Source organism: Lolium rigidum, chromosome 4, assembly GCF_022539505.1.
Source record: "Lolium rigidum isolate FL_2022 chromosome 4, APGP_CSIRO_Lrig_0.1, whole genome shotgun sequence".
NCBI classification, from domain to species: domain Eukaryota; kingdom Viridiplantae; phylum Streptophyta; class Magnoliopsida; order Poales; family Poaceae; genus Lolium; species Lolium rigidum.
The window spans coordinates 94,673,086-94,696,503 of record NC_061511.1 but is presented as its reverse complement, the minus strand read 5'-3'; the positions used below and the strand labels follow the sequence as shown (position 1 = coordinate 94,696,503).

The window sequence follows — 23,418 nt, the reverse complement described above, 5'->3', positions numbered from 1 at the left end:
CTCGAATGTGATTTAATTGTGATCAACTATGAGCTTGTTTATAATTGATATATCAGAAGTGCATCATGTATGTGCTAATGATTATTATATCCCACTTTAGTTGGTTGATGGCATTCCACTTATTGATGTCATTTCCAGAAAGAAGAACCTCACAACTTGAAAACCAATCGTGATGGTACATTTCATGAGCATAGTTGCACGTTATGCAGCTTTTGTTCTTTTCAGACAAGGTAATGCACATCACTGTATTGAATAATTCTTTGTGCTGAATATTTCTTAGGATGCAAATGACATTGGATTCAAATACACAATTTACTTTCCCACTATTATGTGGTATGATTGAGAATTTTAGGCCTCAGCACTCTTCGTAAATATGGCTCCATTTCTTGGCCTTCTAATGGCCTGTGAGAAAAGGCATATGATAGTTGCTGTTGAAACAAAGGATAGGAGCGGACACCCACAATAGCGTTTCCATTATTTCTGCTGTAGTATCATAGATGAAAAGGCAGGCACATTTTGACAGATCATATTAATGCTTAAAATATATACCTTTCATATAACCATCTGTAATTCCTTGAATAGCTTATGCTTTGTGCTTTCTGATACATAATTTCTAATTTTCTCCCGAAAATTCCTTATTATGCAGGAAATTAGAGTGTTGAGGTACTTCTTAATGTGTTCCAGCTCTTTTGAAGTTGCAAGGATGGGTTGATGCTATGAATTGTTTTGGTCGACGCGGTATTTCATCGCCATAAGCCACAAAAAAAACTCATATTTGGTATTTCATCGCCATAAGATACAAACAAACTCTTATTTATAACTGTCTAAGTTTTTTTCATTTTGGTTTTTATGTAATTTAGGGACAAAATGCATTGAAAACTGTAAATGTTTTTGTCTGTGCAACTGAATTAGGAGCGGCTGGACAAGACAGAAACTTGCTTGACTGCTTACCCCTAGGGTTTATTTGTTAGCCATTTGTAAGAATATTTCATAGTCCTTACTTCATCATTTATTAAGAACAGTGCCCACTGAATGAAGAATGGACACTGTTCAGTTATCTTTGTTGATTGCCATAGGAGTTGCTAGCATTTTTAGTGAGTCAAATTGAGCAAGTTTCTTGATCGGTGACATAGTTCTTTGAGAGAAGTCACAAGATAGGAGTATTCAAAGCTTTCATGATATGGCATGTTTCTTGCTTGGTGACACGATTTTTTGAGTAATACTTGAACTGTTTAGTTCTATGCAAAAGCATGTTCTGAAATTATTGTTGTAATAGTGGGCAGGATATTCATACGAGATTGTGAAATTATCCTTGCAACTAGCATTCTATTCATATGAGTTTACTTGTTGCCGTTATGCATGGTTGAAACGTAGTTCTAAATACAAACACAGTGTATGTTTATTGTTTGATTCTTTCACATTCGGGTTTGTGTTTAGATAGAGAACGTGCGTTGCACGTGCACACTTACTAGTTTCTAACTAGAATACGAACCAAACGAATAAAATCGAACAACTTGGATCGCGCCACTATAGCCGAGCGAGCAGACAAGAAAGTCCAACGAACCAAAGAAATGTTCCTCGGCGGCTTAACGAAAATGTTATATGGTCAATTCGAGGCGAACAAGAAAGAAAGGAACCAAAAAAGAAAAGGGGAAATCCTAGTGTGTGTGTGTGTGTGTGTGTGTGTGTGTGTGTGTGTGTGTGTGACACCCAAAATCCACACATAAACCTCCAACTTTTGACAACCTTTCATCGCACACACAGCACACCACACAATCGCCAACCAAAAAACATCAAATATAACGTAATCATCCCTCCACTAGCTCCACCCTCTGCCTCTTCGGGCGCCTCAAGAGAGGCGCAGGCCACCACCACCAGGTCGCCTCTCCCCACCCAAAGCTCCCACCTTTCCCTTCCTCCTCCGCTTTCCCAATTCCCCAATTCGCCGGTGCGCCCGCCCGATCGCCCCGAATCTCTTCCAATTCGGCCAGCGGCCGTCGGGGACTCCGCGCCACCCGGCTTCGTCTCTCTTGTTTGCTCCGTCCGTCTGTCCGGCCGGCCGGACGGCTGCTTTGTCCGCGTCAGCTCGATCCACGCCGGCGCGGCACGGCTCGTTCCTGCGGGGTTTTGGCCTTCCTTCCTGCCTGCCCCGATCGATCTGGTCAGCAAACTCTCCTACTCCTATTTTGCGTCCTCGGTCAGCTCAACGCGGCGGTCAGGGAGAATTTCGCGAATTTGTTTCAGCTCAAGACTGCGTCGCCTCCTCCGTCGGTTGTCGCCGGTGTTCCTGCTGATCTGTGTGTAGTTCCTTCTTCCGGCTGATGGGATTCGGCCTCTCGCACGCATCGGCAGCGGAGAATTTCCCCACTTGGCGAAGCTTCCGCTATTCTCTACCCATTTCCACGGTTTACGACCTGGTCTGACAAAAAGCTCCAGTTTTTTCTCCACCCGAATTCTCTGATCTGTTCTTGTCCAGATCTCATTCTTCTTCCTAGGCCTGCACCGATTCGGTCAGACAATATCATTCCTTTCCCGTTCATCTGCTGACTTTTTTATTTTCCTTCCCTGCACTGATATCCACCATTTCGTGCGCTTTCTACGCTCAATTCCTCCTGATCTGACCCTTCAACCTCGGGGTTTCTCTCCGTTTGCCTGATTTGTCTATCCGTGTCGAATCCAATGGCGCAGGAGAGCTGCGATCTCAACAAGGACGAGGCCGAGATCCTCAAGCCGTCCTCCTCCACCGCACCTTCGCCTCCTTCCCCAACCACAACCTCAACGCCACCGCCACCAACAGCAACCCAAACACCAGAACCACAACCTCCACAATCGCCACCCCAACCACCGCCAGCTCAATTCTCGTCCAGGCCCTGTGAAGTTCTTCTCGTAGAGCCTTCAAAGAAGAGGAAACGTGCTGATGCTGATGCTGATGCTGATGCCGTCGCCGGTGCCGAAGCGGTGGTGGCCATGTCAATGGCAGCTGAGCCGCTGTCGCCGGTGCTCTTCGTTAACCGCTGCAATGTCTGCCGCAAGAGGGTTGGTTTGACCGGCTTCCGTTGCCGGTGCGAGAAGCTCTTCTGCCCGCGTCACCGGCATTCAGAGACGCACAACTGCTCGTTTGATTATAAAACCGCGGGCCGCGAGGAGATTGCCCGCGCCAACCCTCTCATCAGGGCTGCCAAGGTCATTAAGATATGAGGTATAATGTTTTGCTTCTGGTCTGCAAAATGCATACCATTTTGTTCAAGTTTTTCTGTTAATATTTGTTACTACCTGTATAAGATGTAAATCACCATACTAAAATATGCATCAAGTCATGGCCTGGTTTCCCAGGCTTGGCTTCTAATTGTATTCGAGATAGCAGAGTATGTGTTGAGATAGTAGTGTGCCTTGTTAACAGTATTACGTGATGATGGGCATGCTTGTTTGCTCTCAATCAGGTCTTCGGTATCTGTCACAAAATATATTTTCCTGCCAGTTGCAGAATTCCCTTTGAATTTTGATGCTTTACTGATTTGCTCACGATGAAAGTTGAGCTATGAGCTGTTATGTCAGTTGCCTTAGCTGTAAATGGATTGATGTGTTCCCTTTTGTAAACCATTCTGCTAGCAGATGGAGATCAGCAGACAGTAGCGCAAAACGAGTTTTTTCATCATAAGATTCTCTTTGTTGAGATTAACCAAATACCTAACAAAAAGATAGGCAATTTAATTAAGTTCAAGCAAATCTGGTGCAGCAGTGTGCAAAACCAACCAAAATCTTGACCCTAAAGCTTCAATGTTTAAATTGCAATGAGCAGTCCTATGGCCAGCGTTTGTAGCAATGATTTCCTATTTTTCCTAATGCGCATTTCTAGATACTATATAAGAATGTTTAGTTCATTGACCTAAATTTTTCCCGTGCTTGCAACTTTGCAGATCATGTCATGTAAGAACTATATGGAGGACAAAATCCTGGAGATGCTGCAAGTGAATCATGCTGTTATTCCAAGGCTGATCTATTAGCATGATCACTGCCAACTTGTGAAGTCATTCCCCATACAACCGAGCTCTTGGTAGCATACAATCTTACATCGAGTATGCCAGCATGGGTTGGTTGTTGTGGGAGAATGCTTCACTCTTGTCCTTCATCCGTCTATGGTTCACTCCGTAGCTTCTCAAGCTACCATGAACGCGGATGATGGAGCCTGTAATGTCCAGTCATAATTTTATTGGGTCCAAAGATTTATTGTAGTATATTTGTAACCTTCCTTTACCTTGTTCAGTTTCTATCCAACGCAATTGTGTGTTACTGAAAGCTTTGTTGATGTTAGCGTGTCAAGTGCATGCTGAAGCTAATCAGCTTTCATACGATCTGCTTTTATAGTTTGTCTTATTCTAGCAAATGATTTGTTGTCGTGATGGAAGTTACATTCTGTATAGGATTGAAATCTCAGCTTCCAAGCATGAATGCAATCAGATTCAGAAATGGCGTGACTCTTGCAAAATCTCAATCTGCTCTTTCAGAATTCATGTTGTGAACTGTTGCTGACGGCATGGCTAAATGTTGACTTATATGTTCCAACAATAGGATTTTGGTAACAGTTCAATTTCCTTGGCAGTCTGGGAAAAATCCTGTGTAACAGTCTAGAGCTCTGCTTACATCCTTGCCCAATTACATAAAAGAAATCCGAACAGGGTTATTTGCACATGTGGTATGTAGGAACAAAAGAAACAAAGAGAGGATAGCAATGTTGCATTGCATCCAGCTGCATTATTTGCTGCCATTCTGCGGTCCCAGCCTGCATTTCCTAGTTACTCCCGAGGTACTCTCGTATCTTCTTGTGCTTTACGCTCGTCATTGACGAGGGCATGATAATGGCCTTTGCCTTCAACACAAATAGAGCTCCCGTTAACTTATGATAAAAAAAAAGGGAGTTCCCATTAACATGGGTTATTTCCTCCACCATTTCAACCAGGTGGCTGTTTAGAACTGTCAGTTGTAGGAAATTTTACCATCTTCGAATCTTCGGCTGTCCAATGATGCAGCATCTAGGCATTGCGGACCGCTAGCAGCCTCCTCATCAGGCAGATCCCCTCCACATTGGCCAGCCTCGCCAACATGTCCCTGTCGTTGGTCGTTGTTTGTATCGCTACATTGATATGGTAACATTAGGAAGCAAAAGGGAACAATGGAGGTTTTAGACAAGCTAAGTGTCGTCACAAACACAAAGATCACATGAAAATAGCTGGGTGAGATAAGATTGGGTGTAAAACAGGTGAGTGAGTACCTAGAATAAGTAACCAGTCCAACAGCAACGGCACCAAATGCTACATAGTACATCCAGTCGACCTGGAAAGGAAGCTGCTCTTAATTGCTGGCTATATGTAAGACAAAATGTGGGGGACCGGTGATCAGACCTTCTCATGGTAGGCGAAGACACGGATGAGAATAGCCCACATGTCTGAGGTCAGTAGTGAAAGGTTCAGCAATGTGGAGCCACTGATCTGCACTTGGTGGCACAGATGTGAGAAGTGAAAATCAGGAGCAGCAACCATGTGCTTGCTGAAACTTGAATTTTTTTCCCGCGACATACCTTCAGTAGAATCGGGACCAGAGAGTATAACATGAACATCGCGACTGCAAACCCGATAAACGGTACCACCTGACAACAAAACAGTATTAGATGGTTTTACGTGTTAGTTCTTGGAACAAAATACTTTTACGTTGACAGAGGGAGGGATACTTACAGCATCAGTACTCCATTGGATTGATTTTATCTCGTTGCGTTCAAATACGATTCTGGATAAGCAGTTACATAAATAACACAGCTTAGCAACGCAAAAAAATGGTAAAACACTACTTACCAAAGCGAAAATGGTAAAGCACAATGCATATTCACAAAATAGAAGTATAGGATACATTTGGCAAGCACTGATGATAGCGCCAAATAGTCCCAGCATCCCCATCAACTCAATTCGGTCACCAGCTTTGACCAGAAACTCCTGGAACCAAAAGAAGAAGAAAACACATACTGAAGGATCTGTTCTCTAGTGATCGAAGTTATTTGTACATATAAACCAGGAGCTGACATGAGTTATTATATGAATAAAAAAACGAGAAAATCATCATAACACGGGTAATATGACTAACTTAAAATCTTCACCTTCCAGCCACCCACTAAATCTTTCAGCTACTCGTGTTGGATAACAAAGAAGTGAAATTTAGGATAGGTTCTGGTATAAGATATTCATACAAAATCAGCTCTATTGGTCTTGAAACTACTGTACAAAGACCATTTCTATGCAATTGAGATCGATATCTTACCTCACTGACATTGCTAATGGAATAAAGGGTGGCGCCTGCAATCACAAGTATATCACCTTTAACTGGGCTTTTTCCACCTTCATAGAAAGAGCCGACCATCAGCTCCGCCCAGTTAGTAGTACTTCATTCACAAATACATGATTGATCGTAAACAGAACTTCTGAACTTCTGTGCAACAGCATAACTTGATTTTTGCCTTTTATAAAATCCATCACAGCTAGTACTATTGGTAGGGGTTAGGGTTCTACCGGGTCTAGGGCGGAGGTTGTAAGGGTGGAAGTGAGGACGGAGAGGCTGGAGGGCTCGGCGCCGGCGGCTGGGCGCCGTCGCGGAGGAAGGAGGCGGCGGCTAGGGTTGGGTGCGGCTGGGCGCAGGGGGTCTCCCGTCTCCCTTCAGGAGACGAGACAGTATGATACTAAATATTTGTCTGGTTAATCATGAAGGGATACATGTGTTTATATAGGAGGACGACCTCCACTAAACCCTAATTTATTGGGCTAAGCCCACAACTAGCCACTAATGGGCTTCTTGTATAGGTCAGACCGACCATAACATCTCTCCCCGCCTTCTCAAACAGCTCGTCCTCGAGTTGAACTTCTGGAAACTGCTGGCAGAGATCTTCAAGCTTCTCCCAAGTCGCCTCGTCCTCTGGCATGCCTGTCCAATGCACCAAGACGTGACAAACACCACGTCGCTGCTGGGCCTTCATCACGCGAGCCACACTCGCCGGGGCTGGCTCGAGACGCCCATCCGAAGTAGGTGGAAGAGCTGGTGGTGCAGAAGGAGGGTTGTGGTGACCCTGCATACCACTGCATGTTGTAGTATGCCAGTCGTTGATATAACATTCGCGAAGTACCATTCCGCAAATATCACATCCCTCAGAGTAGTACAACAGAACATAGCAAGGTCCATAACTCATTCACATATTATTACAATACATATACACAAGTCGTCTCGGAGCTCCTCTTGGGTCCTAAGAGGATATCTCCTGGGTTCGAGGTGAACCCAACTTAACTTACAATACCATTGTCTCATTAAACAAACTTTTATTTAATCGAGCAGCTACATGGTAAGAGTTTGTGCTGCTCGGCTAATACTACTCCCCAGATATCTCTAGGCTTGTTTTTCTCCGAAAGCCTCCCCGGATCCGTAGACGATGATGTAGTCTACGCCTTCAACTCCTCCTGAGAGGTCAGGTGCATCATAGCCGATAACCTCGGCTCCTTCATTGTTGTCGAAGTCCTCCTCCCGGACGGTTCGGACAATCTAAGCATGGGATTTAAGAGTGGTATGAGTACGAGCGTACTCAACAAGTTCATTATAGATAAGAGGTGTTTAATGCACTAGCTACGATATTAGACCAGAAAGTCTAATACCAATGCAAGTTTTGATAAACATTTCTTCAAGAGATTGCTTTTATTTCAAAGAGCTATGTCCGTCGACCTTCACCGGTTTACTAGAACTTCATGGAGCTCCTTTCCGGCCGCGTTCACAGCTCCTCAATCCCGAACGAGGAGTGACGAGTCACAGCTTCTTTACACTCGCAGAGGTGTGTTGCTTTACCCATAAGAGATCTTAACCTTGGTGCCAACCGGCAGCTTTCCCGTCCACACTTCCTATGGTGTGAGGCCCGGTATAAGGTCTAGCCAATCATGTTCCTCCGCTACCTCGAACACCCACCCTTTTGTAAGATTGTCCTCCCCTATATCCATGATGAGACCGTTCCGGGCATTCTTACAATCCCTCATAGACCGCAATACCGTGGGGACTTAGGACTCCCCAGCCTCACCATCTTGCTCCTTCGGGCGACAAGTGTACTACGGACTATGCCGTGGGGACTTAGGACTCCCCAGCCTCACCAGACTTGCCCCCTTGGATTACAAGTGTACTACGGTAAAGCGCATCCGTTGATGAACGAGAGGTGGAAACACTTTTGACTACTCCGTCCCACTCCGGATCTTATGGTTAACACGGGTATTACGAGCACAAGAATCATCTGGCGACATTTGTTGTTTAATCCTAGATGGATATAAACCCGTGCAATGGAACCTCCACCATATCAACACAATCCATGGTTCCATTGCCCACCACATAGTCATATTCATAATTATGAAAGTAGTGGTTTTGATTTTTATGCGATAGTGATAACCATAATACTTTGCAAGTAATTTGATAGAAATACTCAAATGACATGAGCAAGCGATGAACTTGCCTGAACACTGCAAAGTTCTGCAGTTGGAAGGTATGGACTGACCCTTGTCCTCTTGTTCTGAAAAATAGCATCATTGTCCGATAAGGGCAATGGTTAAAGAAGCAATAATGCATGATTCCAGTTTTAGGGTTTGTTTCCCCTTCCGATGTCGTTGTTATTTTATGAGAGGTTAGATACTAAGAACATCTTAGGGATACTTGATTTAGGGTAAATCCAACCTTGAAATGTTGTCAAGGTGTTTTGAAGTCCAGAGGCATTAATGGACTTATTTTTATTATTGAAAAATATATGTGTGATTTAAATGATTATTTAAATCCTCAAATTAAGACTTATTCTTCTTTGTCTTTAAAAATTCTCTTTGATATTTTATTTAGGTAGAGAATTTTATACTGATACATTTTCATATTTTTATTTATTTATTTGGAGTTATATTTTATTTTATAAAATTCTTGGAAATTCTTGTTTAAATGGGTATTTTGGAAATGTCCAAAATACCCCTCGGCCCCACTTGTCAGGCGGCCGAGCTGGTTAGGTTGGACCAGCCCAGTGGGCTCGGTCCAACCGACCCGGCCGCTTCGTCGTCCTTTACCCCGTAACCCTAATTCCCCTTTCGGGCTCCCGCGACACCGAAATCGCCTCCGCCGTCGCCGCTCGCTCCGGCCGCGCTCCGGCCATCATCGGCGACGATCGGATGTGGATCCGGACCGCCTCTCGACGGCGGACCTGGTGGTCCGCGTCGATTTGACGCTCGCGTCCACCTCGTCTCTTCCCCAACGCATCTGCGCCTCGGCCGCACGGATCCGTGAAGATCCGCCGTTCGTCGGCGTCCCTGGCGCTGCGGTGCGGCCGTGTGCCACGCCGTGGTTGCTGGTAGCTGCGGCGCTGCTGTGGCTTGGCTTGGCCTCGGCGCCGCCGTGCCCCGGCGTGTGCCGCCGTGGCCGCCATGGCCGCGCCCTTCATCACGCACCACCGGTGAGTACTCCTTCGTCTCCTTCTCTCCCTCTCTGTGCTACTCTCTTCTCTCCTACATCTGGCTCGGCCACGAGCCTCATCCTCCATGTGGAGATGCTTGCCGTGCCGATGCGCTGCTGCTGCGGCTTGCTAGCTTGTGCTCATGCTGCTGTGCTGTGTGGCTGTGCTGTTGCGCTGCTACTGCTATGCATTTCTTGAATCTCTCCCCGTGCCTCTCGCTCTATTGCTATTCTGGCTAGGAATTCCTGTGTATTCAATTTGACTGCCCTGGCTTGATTACCAAGTGTAAACCTTGCAAATTTGCAAGTTCTAGGGCACTGAGATGCTGTCCCTTGTGCTCAATTTCCTGTGTAAGTTTGGTTGGCATTACTGCTGGTTAATCTGTATGTTTCAATGATGTGCACCAAGTGTGGTGCTTATTTACCTTGATCTAGGGGTTCATGCTGCCTTGGGTGTGCTTCTGGATATATTCATTTAATTATCTATTTGGTTGCCTGTGAAGCACTTATCTGTGATGCAGCTTGTTCGCTTACTTAATTATCTCGTTCATGTGTTAATTACTTGGACCGAGTTCTAGCATGCAGTAGCATGCTCTAGCAAGCTTCCGGTGATCATATGATCACCTAGCTGCTTGTAAAAGCTGCTCCTTGGTGTCCGTGGCTCACCTGTTGCTCACTATGTGCTTGTGTGTGTATCACACGGACTTAATCCGGTGTGTATTGTTGTTGGCTTATGCAATCTGCTGTTGCTTGCACCGATCCATTGGATCACCGCAAAGCCCCGGTGCTTTTATTTATTTGTTTTGTTCACTTATCCGTGTTGCCTGAATTTTACTCGAAGTGGATAAGTGATGTGAGCTGCTTGTGCGGTTGTGATCATCTAAATAATTGTGACAGGGCTAGATGGATGCCAACTCTCGCTTGTGTACCCTAGCCCTTTACCGAATCCAAATGGATAATGAGGTATAGGTGCTTGTATCGGCCTGGGGTTGAGGTGGCCCCGGCAGACACTTGTGTTGTCTGTCCCGGTTGCTCCCTATCTCGTGGTTTGCCATGATTTGTGTTGGCTGGCTGGAATGGATTAGTTGTTCACTGGCTTGGTCCAATCTTGGACTTTCAGTGACCTTTTGGTGTTGACAAAATATATAGACACATGATAGTCTATCATGTCTGATGGCTTAGCTAGCTATGGGTTGTCAAGTGAGCTTGGTATCTAGCCAGGCTTTGAATCCATGTTGGATTTCTCTGGTTATGTCCCAGTGTAGACATAACCAGTGTTCCCTGGATGATTTCTACTGGCTGTTTTCTCTGTTTGCTTCAACCAAATGACTGGATAGCCAAATGATGATACAATCTGGGTTTCCTACCTTCTGTGCTCCTGTGATGCATAGCATGCTTATATATGAGAAAAACTTGGTTTTGCTCAGGTTGATTTGGTTTATACCTCACTCCAGCTCCTAGAATGAGTTGTTGGTGTAGAGGATTGCTTCGGTGGTTTTGATTTGCCTCGCCTGTCTCCTCCTTGCAAGCTTGTGAATCTTGGTTTGGTTCGGTGGTGATATGAGACGGGTTGAACAGCTCGCGGTCGTTCTTCCCGTTCTTGGTGTTCTTACTCTTTGGAGATGCCGCCGATGGAATGGCTAGGGTTCACTTGTTGAAGAGGTTTATATATGGCTGGCCTCTTCTCCCCCGGTCGACGACTTGGTCCGGTTCGGCTTGTGACTCACCGCTGGTGTGTGTTTGTGCTTGTGATGCATGCACACCCCATGCCTTGGTGTTGAGCATGCACACATGTACCGTGAGCTGCTCGTGTGTGTGTGTAGCCCGGTGTGGTGTACCAGGACTTGGAGATGGATCAGCTCGGCAGATCCATGTGCATATCCTCTCCAATTCAATTTCTTTGTGAATCTGCCAAGTGGCTATGCCACTTGGCATAACACTTGATTTTCTTTCTTTGTGTTTGTGTGCAGGGATCAACAATGGCTCAAAAATGGACATGGAATTCATCATATACAAGATCAAGTGAAGATGATCTTGTAGAATTTAGACTAGGATATTAACTTGTAATTTTTCTTTATTTTCCTTTCTTCTATTCTGCCCATTTATGTAATGTGTTGTATTATTCTTTTATTTCACTTATGAATATTGTAATGACATTGTAATGTGTGTGATTATCAATAAAGCTCAAAGTTTTCTCTAATGAGCTTTATATATTAATTGTTCTATTTATATCTTGATTATTAAAGATTGTTTATTAAATTATCTCAAGTTTGAATTATGAGTTAATAACTTGATGTTTGAATTTGAAATTCAAATTCAAATTTGGTTTGAGCTTGATCAACCAACTTAACTTAGGATTCAATCATGCAACTTAAATTAGTGATTCAAACTCTCCCCTCTCAACTCAAAACCCTAATCTAGTTAAGTGAGATGCAAGTTTGTCGCACCCTCGAAACCCTAACCCTGTAAGGTGTCGAGAGAGAAACTTGTCCCCCTTCGATGCAGTTTTTGTTTAAAAGCGCGAAATTTCCCCAGAATTTGCTATGCAATGCACATCCCTTTCTAAAATCTACCCCTCGCTCGTCTCTAAACCTGGGATATTACAAGGGTCGCCACGGTAGGCCTTCAGGAGGCCGACGTTGAAGACGTCGTGGAGGCGTGAGCCCGCGGGCAGCTCAAGACGGTAGGCGTGCGTGCCGATGCGCTCCAGCACACGGAAGGGACCTGCGTAACGAGGTCCCAACTTGCGCCTGGAGCGCGGGTCCAAGGACTGGGTCGTCCGGTGAAGAAGGCGTAGCCAGACCCAGTCGCCCACCGCAAACTCCGCCTCGCGATGGTGTGCATCATAGTACCTCCCGGCCGGCCGCCGAGCTCGAAGAAGTCGCTGGCGCGCCTCAGCCAGTATCTCATCGCGGGTACGCAGCAGGTCATCCGCCGTCTCAGTACGAGCCGTGCCAGGCGCATAGGGAAGCATCGCCGGCGGTGGCCTCCCGTAGACCACCTCAAAGGGAGTGGCGTGCAACGCGGAGTGGTAGGACGTGTTGTAGCAGTACTCGGCCCACGCCAGCCAGTCCACCCAAGCTCGTGGACGATCCCCGGTGATGCAGCGCAGGTACATGGCGATGATCTTGTTGACGACCTCGGACTGGCCGTCCGTCTGAGGATGAAACGCCGTGCTCATGCGGAGCTTCACGCCCGCCAAGCCAAAGAGGTCCCTCCAGACGTGACCCGTGAACACAGGATCACGATCACTGGCGATGGAAGACGGAAACCCGTGGAGGCGAACGACGCCGTCGAAGAAGGCGCGTGCCACGGACGCCGCCGTATAGGGATGGCCGAGGGCGATGAAGTGCGCGTACTTGGAGAAGCGGTCGACCACCGTGAGGATGACGGACTTGCCGCCAACCTTCGGCAACCCCTCGATGAAGTCCATGGAGATGTCCGCCCACACCTGGGACGGCACGTCCAGCGGCTGCAGTAAGCCCGCCGGACGAAGCGTCTCCGTCTTGTTCCGCTGGCATGTGACACACGCCCGCACCCAGTCTCGCACCAGGGCGCCATCCCCTGGAATGTAAAAATCAGCCCGGAGACGGTGCAGGGTCTTCTGAACGCCCTCGTGACCTGCAGAATGCGCCAAGGACAAGGCCTGGTGGCGCAGGTCTCCATGATCCGGCACGAAGATGCGGCGCCCATGGAGGAGTAGTCCCTCGTCCAGGCGCCATGGCGCGGCCAGCTCGCCGTCGGCCAGGCGCTAGCGCAGCTGCTGCGCATCCGCAGCCTCGGCAGTAGCGCGGCGAACCTCGTCGATGAAGGCGAAAGAAGGCCCGAAGTGGATGCAGAGGGCTGCACCGACCGTGGGCGTGTCCGCATCGTCGTCAACGTCGCGGCGGGACAGGGTGTCGGCGACTGTGTTGAGGCGGCCGGGGCGGTACTCGACGGTGAAGTCGAAGCCGAAGAGCTTGCTGATCCACTGATGCTGCGGCACGGTGGAGAGGCGCTGATCCAGCAAGAACTTCGGTGCTGTAGTGGTCCGTGCGCACACGGAATGTCCGGCCCCAAAGATACGCCCGCCAGTGGCGCACCGCCTGGACCAGCCCGATCAGCTCGCGCTCATATGCGGCGAGCTTGTGGTGGCGCGCGGCGAAGGGGCGACTGAAGAAGGCGAGTGGACCCTCGCCCTGGTGAAGGACGGCGCCGAAACCGATGCCGGAGGTGTCGCAGTCCACCACGAACGGCTCGTCGAAGTCCGGCATCTAAAGAACGGGGCACGTCGTGAGTGCCCGCTGCAGGGCGGCGAAGGCCGTGGCCGCCTCCTCGTCCCAAGAGAAGGCGTCGCGGCGAAGCGAGTGCGCGTGAGAGGCGCGGCGATGAGGCCGAAGTCCTGGATGTACCGCCGGTAGTATCCTGCGAGGCCCAAAAATCCGCGAAGAGCTCGCGGCGACTGGGGCGTCGGCCAGGCGGCGACGGCGGCGACCTTTTCCGCGTCCATCGCGACACCGTCGGCGGAGATGACGTGGCCCAAGTATGCGACGGAGGTCGTGCCAAACGAGCACTTCGAGCGCTTGAGATGAAGACAATGCGCTCGAAGCTCGTTGAAGATGATGGCCACGTGCTGCAGGTGCTCTACCCAGGATGCGCTGTAGATCAAAATATCATCAAAGAAAACAAGCACAAAGCGGCCTAAGTAGGGGCTGAGCACGTCGTTCATCAGGGCCTAGAAGGTCGCCGGTGCGTTGGAGAGGCCGAACGGCATCACCAAAAACTCGTAGTGGCCATGGTGAGTGCGGAACGCCGTCTTGGCGATGTCGTCCGGGTGCATGCGCACCTGATGATAGCCCGAGCGCAGGTCGAGCTTGGTGAAGAAGCGAGCGCCATGCAGCTCGTCCAGGAGCTCATCCACGACGGGGATGGGGAACTTGTCCTTGGACGTGACGGTGTTGAGGGCGCGGAAGTCGATGAAGAAGCGCCACGTGCCGTCGGCCTTGCGCACAAGGAGCACGGGGGCGCAGAACGGCGACGTCGAAATACGAATGATGCCCTGTGCTAGCATGACCGCCACCTGGCGCTCGAGCTCGTCCTTCTGCAGCTGGGGTTACCGGTACGGCCGCACAACTACGGGTGCCGTGTTCGGCAACAGGTGTATGCGGTGGTCACAGGGCCGCGAGGGAGGGAGGCCCTGCGGCTCGTCGAAGAGGTCGCCGTGCTGCTGTAGTAAGTCGGCCGGGAGCGGATGCGCCTCGTCGAGCGCGGCGGCCATCGGGTGGAGCTGCGGGGATGTGCCGGCACTGCCCACGCCCGTCCGGTGAACACGGCGGCCGCCCTCGCGCCAGAAGATGAGGGACAGCACGTCGAGGTCCCACAGGATGGGGCCTAAGGTGCTCAGGAAGTCGAGGCCGAGGATGAAGTCGTAGCAGCCCAAGTCGATGCCGACGCAGTCGATGGAGAACGGCTCGTCGCCCACGAGCACGGGAACTCGTCGCGCCACGCCCTGGCACGTAAGACGGTCCCCGTTGGCGACGGTGACGCTGTACTTCTCCGATCCCGCCGGCTGGAGAGCGAGGCGGCACATGGCGGTGTTGGACAAGAAGTTGTGCGTGGAGCCCGTGTCCACCAGCGCAGTGAGACGCTCCCCATTGATCGTCACCGGGAGCAACATCGTCTTTGCCGTCTTGATGCCCGCCATAGCATGAAGAGAGACGACGAAGGCGGACGCGTCGACCGGCGCGTAGGTCGTGACACCGGCCTCAGTGACGGTGGCGGCCGCGAGCTCGGCGGTGAGGGCCTCAACGTCGGCATCGTCGACGGTCTCCAGGTAGAAGAGGCGGGTGCACGTGTGGCCCGGCGCGTACTTCTCATCGCAGTTGAAGCACAGCCCCTGGCGGCGCCGCTCGAGCTGCTCCGCAGCCGTCAGCCGCTTGAAGGGGCGAGTCGGCGCAGGAGGGCCCACGGGCGCAGCGGCCGGCGCGGGGCGCGGCGGGGCGGTGGGCGTCGGGGCGGGTCGGAGCGCGGGACGAGCGCTGCCACGTTGCGCGTAGACCTGCTGCATGGCGATGGCGCGCTGCTCGTAGGCCCGTGCGTAGTATATGGCCGTCTGCAGGTCCGCAGGCTCGCGCATCTCGACGTCGACGCGGATGTAGTCGGGGAGGCCGCCGACGAAGAGATCGGCGCGCTGCCGCGCCGAGACGCCCGGGCATGGCACGCGAGCGCCCGAAGCGGTCGGCGAAGTCCTGGACCGTGGTGGTGAAGGCGAGGCGTCCCGGCTCGGCGAGGCGGCCGCCGCGGAGGGTCGGCCCAAACCGGCCGGAGGCACAGGTCGCGAAAGCGCTCCCAGTGGTGGCATCCCGCCCTCGTCCTCGCTCGAGGGCGTAGTACCAAGTCCGCGCGGCGCCCCGTAGGTGATAGGAGGCGATCCACGTGCGGTCGGCGCCGAGCGTCCGCCGCCCCGAAAACCGCTCACACCGGTTCGGCCGGTTCGGGGGTCGGTGGCGCCGTCGTAGGTGGCGAACTCCGGCTTGGTGAAGCGGGGCGGCTGCTGCACCGGAGGCGTGACCCCGGAGGCGCTCTCCGGCGGCCGGGGGAAGGACGTGCTCTCGGCGAAGGGGGCAGCAAACCCGCCGGGACCGCCAAAGGTGTGGGCGGGCTGCTGAACCGTCGTCCGCGCCGCGGCTCCGAGTGTAGACGGGCGACGCGTCGGTCCATGTGGGGATTGGCGAGGGCGATGGCGGCCACCACGCGGGGCGGCCCTTGCTGGCGACGGAGGCGGGCGGTGTCGGGGTGGCGGACGGGACCGGAACGGCGGCCGGTGGGGGCGGTGGGTGCTGGCCGACTTTGATCTCTACGAGCTCGAAGCGGATGGCGCGGAGACTGTCGGCGAGGTCCGCCAATGTAGCGGGCAGGAGGTCGAGGCCCATGGGGGCAGCGGCGCCCCCCCTGGTCTCCGTCGGCGGCGGCGGCCCCCTGCAGCGTGTGGGCGCCTGTCATGGCGGCGGAGGTGGCGGGGGTGGTGTTGGTGGTGGCGGCGGACGTGGCGGTGATGGGGTCGACGGGGGGACTGTTGGAGCCCATGAGACCTAGGCAATCTGATACCAAAGTGGTAGGGGCTAGTGTTCTACCGGGTCTAGGGCGGAGGTTGTAAGGGTGGAAGTGAGGACGGAGAGGCTGGAGGGCTCGGCGCCGGCGGCCGGGCGCCGTCGCGGAGGAAGGAGGCGGCGGCTAGGGTTGGGTGCGGCTGGGCGCAGGGGGTCTCCCGTCTCCCTTCAGGAGACGAGACAGTATGATACTGAATATTTGTCTGATTAATCATGAAGGGATACATGTGTTTATATAGGAGGACGACCTCCACTAAACCCTAATTTACTTGGGCTAAGCCCCTAATTTACTTGGACTAAGCCCACAACTAGCCACTAGTGGGCTTCTTGCGTGTATAGGTCAGACCGACCATAACAACTATATTTCACAGTGATATTGGATTTTCATTCATTAAGATGGAAATAATCAATCCTGCTAATATGCATCAATGACATATTACGCTTATGTACTTTTCAGTATTTGTGAAACAAAAAACTATTTGTGCTATTACTTGTGATAAGTGAATTATCACCCGTGTGGTAGCTTTGTTACCTGCTCTATCACCCGCGTGGACATCTGAAAATACAACTAGCACAAGTCCCGTGACACATGTAGCCACACCACTACATTTTCTGAACCTGTATTTGGTCTTCAAGAACATCCATGTAAGGAATATGACAGCCGGAATAGCCCAGCAATCAAGAAGCATGACGCTTGTCAGGGATGTATATTGGTAAGCCTTAACAACTGAAAAAGAAAGAAGGGATTCAATATGGTACTGCTTGATTATCTGTCTATTTCAGTAGGCAGGAATTCGCTTCTTAGACCAAATTATCATGATATTTCTAAACAGGTGACTAGGAAATTAAGGCCTCTTTGCGGGGGTTGGACGTACCAAGATAATTTGCCTCCACATCGACAAAACCCAGTATCAAATAATAGTACAGTACCATTTCATCTGCAAAAATGAAAGCACACATAAAATCAGATAGCACGGCCATTGAAACTATGGAAGTTTGTAGCTTTTATAGTTTCAATGGCCGTGCAACAACAAGATAAAATTTGCAGTCATTGAGAAGGGAGATAATAAATGTAGGTTTTAAAAGAAGCATAGTGTTATTTACATGATCATGGAGGAGTACTGCATACAATTATATTAAAAAGAAAAGAGAAGTGCAGCCAAACACTAACTGATCTAAGCCATCAGATTGATTTATTTAAAAAGACACTTTCATAAAACTCTGAAATGCTACATCAAGGTGATACAAATGTTGGCTTGGTGTTTAGATCTCAGGGTGTTGAGCCAGCCCACCCGGGTTCGAGTCACATGCTCGCAACTGAAGCGCGGTCAGACTAAAAGGGGGTGCTATCCCGCGTGAAAAACTGTTGGAGAGATCTCATCTATCTAAGGTCACCTCCAACAGGCCACCGCAAACGGACAGATCGTGTCCGTTGTTGTCCTGTGGCCAAAAAGCAGGCCCAATGACCAACTGCATTTTCACCGCAGATACGTTTGTGTCCGTTTGGCTCGCATTTCCAGCCCAAAATTTAGGCTGGGTTTGTAGTGGCTGCAGACAGCAAGTGGATCCGCGTTAGATTGCGTTCGGCCCACTCATCAGCGACCAGGGAAGTGATGAGACGCGGGTCCACGCGGTCCACCTGCACGAACGCAGTCTTCTTAAATGAGGACCCGTTGTTCTCGAGGGATCCACTCATAGTCCCCACTCCCGAAGCCTCCCACCGACCGAACCCTAGCTCCTAGTCCCTACTCTCGAACCCTAGCTCGAGGCCATGGCAAAGGACGGCGGCTGGTTCCGCCCTTGCCGCAACGACCATGATGCCAATAGCTTTCGCACTGGCGACGGTGCTGGCAAGGGCGGCCATTCCGCGCGCCCGCGCAGAGCCACTGCGCCTGCCTCCCGTGCCGCGATCGGAGCAGCGCGTGTACGTGGAGGTGGAGACGGCCCGGTAGTTCTCGGAGGCCGGCATGCCTCTCCCCTAGACGGATGTCCACTGCCACATGGGTGGCACCTCAACCAGGCGTGGGTTCTCAAATGTTCACCCTACCACAAGGCCGCCAGCCATTATGTGGAGCCACTCCCGTGGGTGCCGGCGTTGACACCGAAGGCGTACTACCAGGCCGGGGCCGTGGAAGGGCCCATCAAGGATCCAGTGTAGGATGACGATGACCTCAACTACGAGCCGATGGAGTCCGAGCACACAAAAGAAGAGGCCTTGGCGGACGCCATGGCCATATCCGAGGCGGAGGAGCGCGCAAGTGGATTCTCCTCGAGGAGGCCATCCAGCGCTTGCAGCAGGAGGCCGCACCGGCGCCTGCACCTCCTACTCCACTAGCCAATGTGTCCGCCGCCAAAGGTCTTCATCGACCTCGGCGAGGAGGACTAGAAGCCACCAGGCAGGAGGACCAGAAGCCGGTGGCGCCATTATATTTCTGTTTTTCTTTTTTTAGTTGTAAAACGCAAACTTTTGGAACCCCGAATTATGTAAATTATGTTCAAATTTTTTTGCCACACTTTTTTCTTTTTTGCGGTTTGCGGCCGTTGGGGCCGCTACAGGCACAAACAGACCTTAGCCTCTTCGGTGTCCGCCGGCCACCGCATATGGACCAAAATGGACAGAATGGCTGTCCGAAACGGCGGTGGTCCGTTGGAGGTGGCCTAACAACGTATAGCCAAGCAGGATTCTTCCCCTATTGGTCAACGTTTTAGGTGATACAAGCATAGAGAGTTCACACCAGGTCTTTACGTATCCAGGATGGACACAGCCGCACAGAAACATACCATACTGATGAAGGCAAAATACATACTCCCTCTAATCCATAATAAGTGTCGGAGCTATGGTTTAAATTTGGACTCCCCGATACACAAAATACATACTCCTTCTGAGCTATAATAAGTAAAATTTGAACTAAATCCCCGATACGTAAAACACACACTCCTTCCGATTCATAATACTAAGTGTGGAGGGCTTTAGGTCAAATTCACCTACGACTAATATAAGGCCTAAGGGAGTCAGATGTATACGAGCTCTTCAGGAGTACTGGTTCCTTAGAAGTTACGGTTCAACATTGCAGAGTGGTGTGTTCAAACTTCAAACACTCGTAGCACTGATGTTCACACTTCACTTAGTGCCTGTTTGTTTGGGCTGTAGCTGAACGAGAAGCAGCTGGAGCTGGGCAGCTGGTAAAATGTAAAAATGCTGTTTGGCATCCTGCTTCCATGCCAAGTACATTTGAATTGTTTTCTAGTGTAAGCTCTTCTAGTTTTTTGGAAAAACTTCATCTCTAGGTTTTTGTAACCCGTGTTGCTCAAAAATGTTGTTGGTCTGTTACCATCTTGCTTCTCTTGAGCACAAATCTCGCAAAATGCTTGGGCAGCAATTGCATCCCAATTTGTTTTGGGTTGATTCTTACTTTCTGATTCCATCTAATAATACATGAACAACTAGTATGTAAAAAATATGTACATGATACACATAATTTATGCAGTCCTAAATCATAGCATCAAGTACAAAGATTCCAGCAAGATCTCAGTCCATAATCATCACTCAATACCACAATTTGTATCACAACACATCAAGATTTTAGCAAATTTTCAGATGCTCTTACCTTGCTCTTCTAGCAGGTCAGGAGGCGGGCAGAATCCTGGACGAGGCGGCTGCTGCCGGGCAGCAACGTTGAGGAGGCGGAGGAGCGGCGAGCGCCGGCCGGCGTGGAGGAACCTGGCGCGGCGGGAGAAGCGGGGGCCGCGGCGGGAGAGGCCGGCGCGCGGCGGGTGAGGTCGGGCCGCGACGGGAGAGGTCGGGGGCGCGGCGGGTGAGGTCAGGGCGCGGCGGGAGAGGCTGAGGCGCGGCGGGAGAGGTCGGGGACGCGGCGGGAGTGGCCGGCGGCGGGCCGGAAGTGCCCGGCGGCGGCGGCTCTAACCCTAGCCGGGGGTGCGGGCGGGTCGGGAGAGACAGGTGAGGATGGGTTGGATTTGGGGCAATTTTGTGAAGGGATTTTCTTATATATACTCAGTGGCATTTTGTCCGTAAATATGTTGATATCTGATGGCATCAGTTAGTGGGAGAGTTACCGGCTGCGGGAAGCTGCGGGAAGTTCGGCCGGAGGTGCTTGCGGGCTTCCAGTACAAAATGGACAAGCGCTTATACAAGTTTGGACCTAAAATTTCTTGTGCTTATAGAGACCCAAAAGCAGTAGAAGCTCAAGCTCCAGCCCAAACAAACAGGGCCTAGTAGTCTACTGCACTAGCTATGGGTAACTTCATTCAAGACATCCTGTAACTTCAGTTAAGTGGTACCAAAACAAATAGGGTACGGCGAATAAGATAATCCAGAGAGCTGGCATTCTCTAAAATATAGTAAAATGCATCTGGGAAGATCGTTAGCTGCACTAACCTGCAGAGGCTTCCTTCTGCATATCAGTATGACTCCGTACACGACCCCAAGCAGCAGGTAGTTCAGGAGCGACTGGGATGTGGGCATGTTGATGCCTGCGAATTAGTAACGCTGCAGCACGTCAGTCAACCGAGGATTGGGATTGGAAAGAGGTTCTGAACGTCACACAAGATCAAGTTGCAGGGGTCATCTGGACAGGAAGAAATGATAGTAGAGCCGTTCCAAGAAGCAACAACTTTTGACAGCAAAGTAAAGAGGAACACAACAGGCAGGATAACATTCATCTTGTTTCTGGAAAGTAGCTCGGATAATAATACAAAACAAACTTGCAGCACGAACCGCCCGATGGTTCCACTATCGATGAATGAAAAGGGACCCTAACAAATAGTCAAATACTACTGTATCAGAAAGCTGGAGTGTGGCGAATTGATCCGGAAGGCGGATTACCTCGGCGGGAGAGCTCGGAGGAAGCGAGGCCGGTGCTGGTGACGATGAGGGAGACGAGCTGGCCCAGCCCCAGCGCCACCAGCGTCTTGCGGGAGCACCACTCGCCGCCATGGAGGCCCGCCATTGCCCGCCTAGGCAAAGGTTTTCCGCTTGCCTGAAGAGAGAAGGAACGGCTCGTTCTGCTTCTACCACCTGTGTGCTAGGCGTCGGTCGGCTAATCCGCGCGCCAGGATCGGTCGTTGCCGCGCCCGTTGATCATCCATCGGACGGTACAGAATCAATTCCGATTTTATCGCATGGTTTGGTCTCTTCCGATTGCTGCGCTGCGCGAGGTGAGAGAGGCCATGTCGCTTTTTTGTCTGGTCCCTCCGTCGACTGGTGCACGTGCACCGCGTGATGTTGCGTCTCGTGATGATGATATTTCGTCAGGTGCTGTTGGGATGGGTAGACCTTGGCGTGCTGCCGTTGGTCTTTGCGGGGACAGTACATATCTTCAACGATTCGATCTAAAAACAGTTACATGTGTTCATTTGCGTTGGAGCAAGGATTTGGATTTCGTTTTCAGAAAATTACCGCCCCTGACCGAGATGGACGAAATTCGCCCATTTCGGTATTTCTCAGTCAAATCTCGGACGAAAATAGAGAAACAAAATTTGAATCTGCTAAGGGAATTCGACCAAATTTAGCCCAAAATTTGAATTTATGGAAAGTTTTTGAAAAATGGTTGCCTTTTCAGAAAAATTCAGAAAAAATCCTCAAAATCAAGTAGATTTCGTCTAGTAAATTATCTTACCGGCCCTGACCGAAATGGGCGAAATTCGGACGAAATCCAAAACCTTGCGTTGGAGCGTGGACACAAAAATAGTCTTGGGATCATGATTATTTTTCTACGTCTAGGGATGCTCCAGAGGCCTGACGCATTTTGTTCGGCGAGTGGTGTTGAGATTGGTAGAGTGTGGCGTGCTTGTGTTGATCATGTGTTGCTGAGAAATTTTGCGGAGACGGTTAGGTTGCAAATCAGCACCCGATCATCCTTCTTGCTTCATAGTCAAAACTTCGTATTTTTTTAAAAAATATTGATCTAATTTGCAACTAAATAATGCTTCCCCCGGCTTACGGAGATAACCGCTTGCCACCCTTTGCTAGTGCTTTCGTGTTGTCATCTCTCATCCATCTCTATAGATTTCTTTTCTCGATAAAGTCCATCTCTATAGATGCATGCAAATGATGTCTCCCTCAAGCTACCATGAACGCAGATGATGGAGCATGTTTAATGCCCGGTCATAATTTTATTGAATCCAAAGATTTATTGTAGTATGTATGTTATTTTTAGTTACGCTTGTTCAGTTTCTATCCAGTGCAATTGTGTGTTGTTGAAATCTTTGTGTGATGTTAGTGTGTGGGGTGCATGCTGAAGCTAATCAGCTTTCATACGACCTACTTTTATAGTATGTATGTTCTACCAAATGATTTGTTGTCATGATGGAAGTTAAGTTCTGTGTAGGTTTGAAATCGTAGTTTCCAAGCATGAACTTTATCAGCTTCTGAAATGGCGTGACACCTATAAAATCTCAGTCTGCTCTTTCATAATTCATATTGTGAACTGTTGTTGGCGCATGGCTAGATCTTGACTTCAATAAGTTTCATAAATAGGATTTCAGAAATAGTTCAATTTCCTTGGCATTCAGGAAAAATCCTGTGTAAAACATGCCTAGAGCTCTTATTCACACCCAAAATGCTACCATATTAATGCATGATACCCACTCACTTATTAATGCTACCATATCAATATAATGTTACTTATTCATGCATGATACCTACATCCTTGCACACTTGCATAAAGGGAAACAATGTTGCATTGCATCGAGTTGCACCATTTGCTGCCGCTCTGCCCTTGTGTCTTTTTCTTGTGTGTGAAAGCTAGCGTTGCGTATATCTATATGTGATCTCAGCCTCCATTTCCTAGTTTCCGCCGAGGTACTCTCATATCTTTTTGTC

At 50.0% G+C, this 23,418-nt stretch overlaps 1 protein-coding gene and 1 pseudogene across 1 annotated transcript; one reads left to right on the top strand and one right to left on the bottom strand.

Moving 5' to 3' along the window:
- Window positions 1-1,844: 1,844 nt before the first annotated feature.
- On the top strand, window positions 1,845-4,364 carry LOC124649742 (zinc finger AN1 domain-containing stress-associated protein 15-like). Its single transcript, XM_047189328.1, has 2 exons — window positions 1,845-3,199; window positions 3,918-4,364. Exon 1 carries the CDS (start codon window positions 2,680-2,682, stop codon window positions 3,196-3,198), a length of 519 nt encoding a protein of 172 aa, XP_047045284.1. The 5' UTR covers window positions 1,845-2,679; the 3' UTR covers window position 3,199; window positions 3,918-4,364.
- Window positions 4,365-4,478: 114 nt separating this feature from the next.
- LOC124649741 lies at window positions 4,479-21,562 on the bottom strand (annotated as a pseudogene).
- Window positions 21,563-23,418: the final 1,856 nt, after the last annotated feature.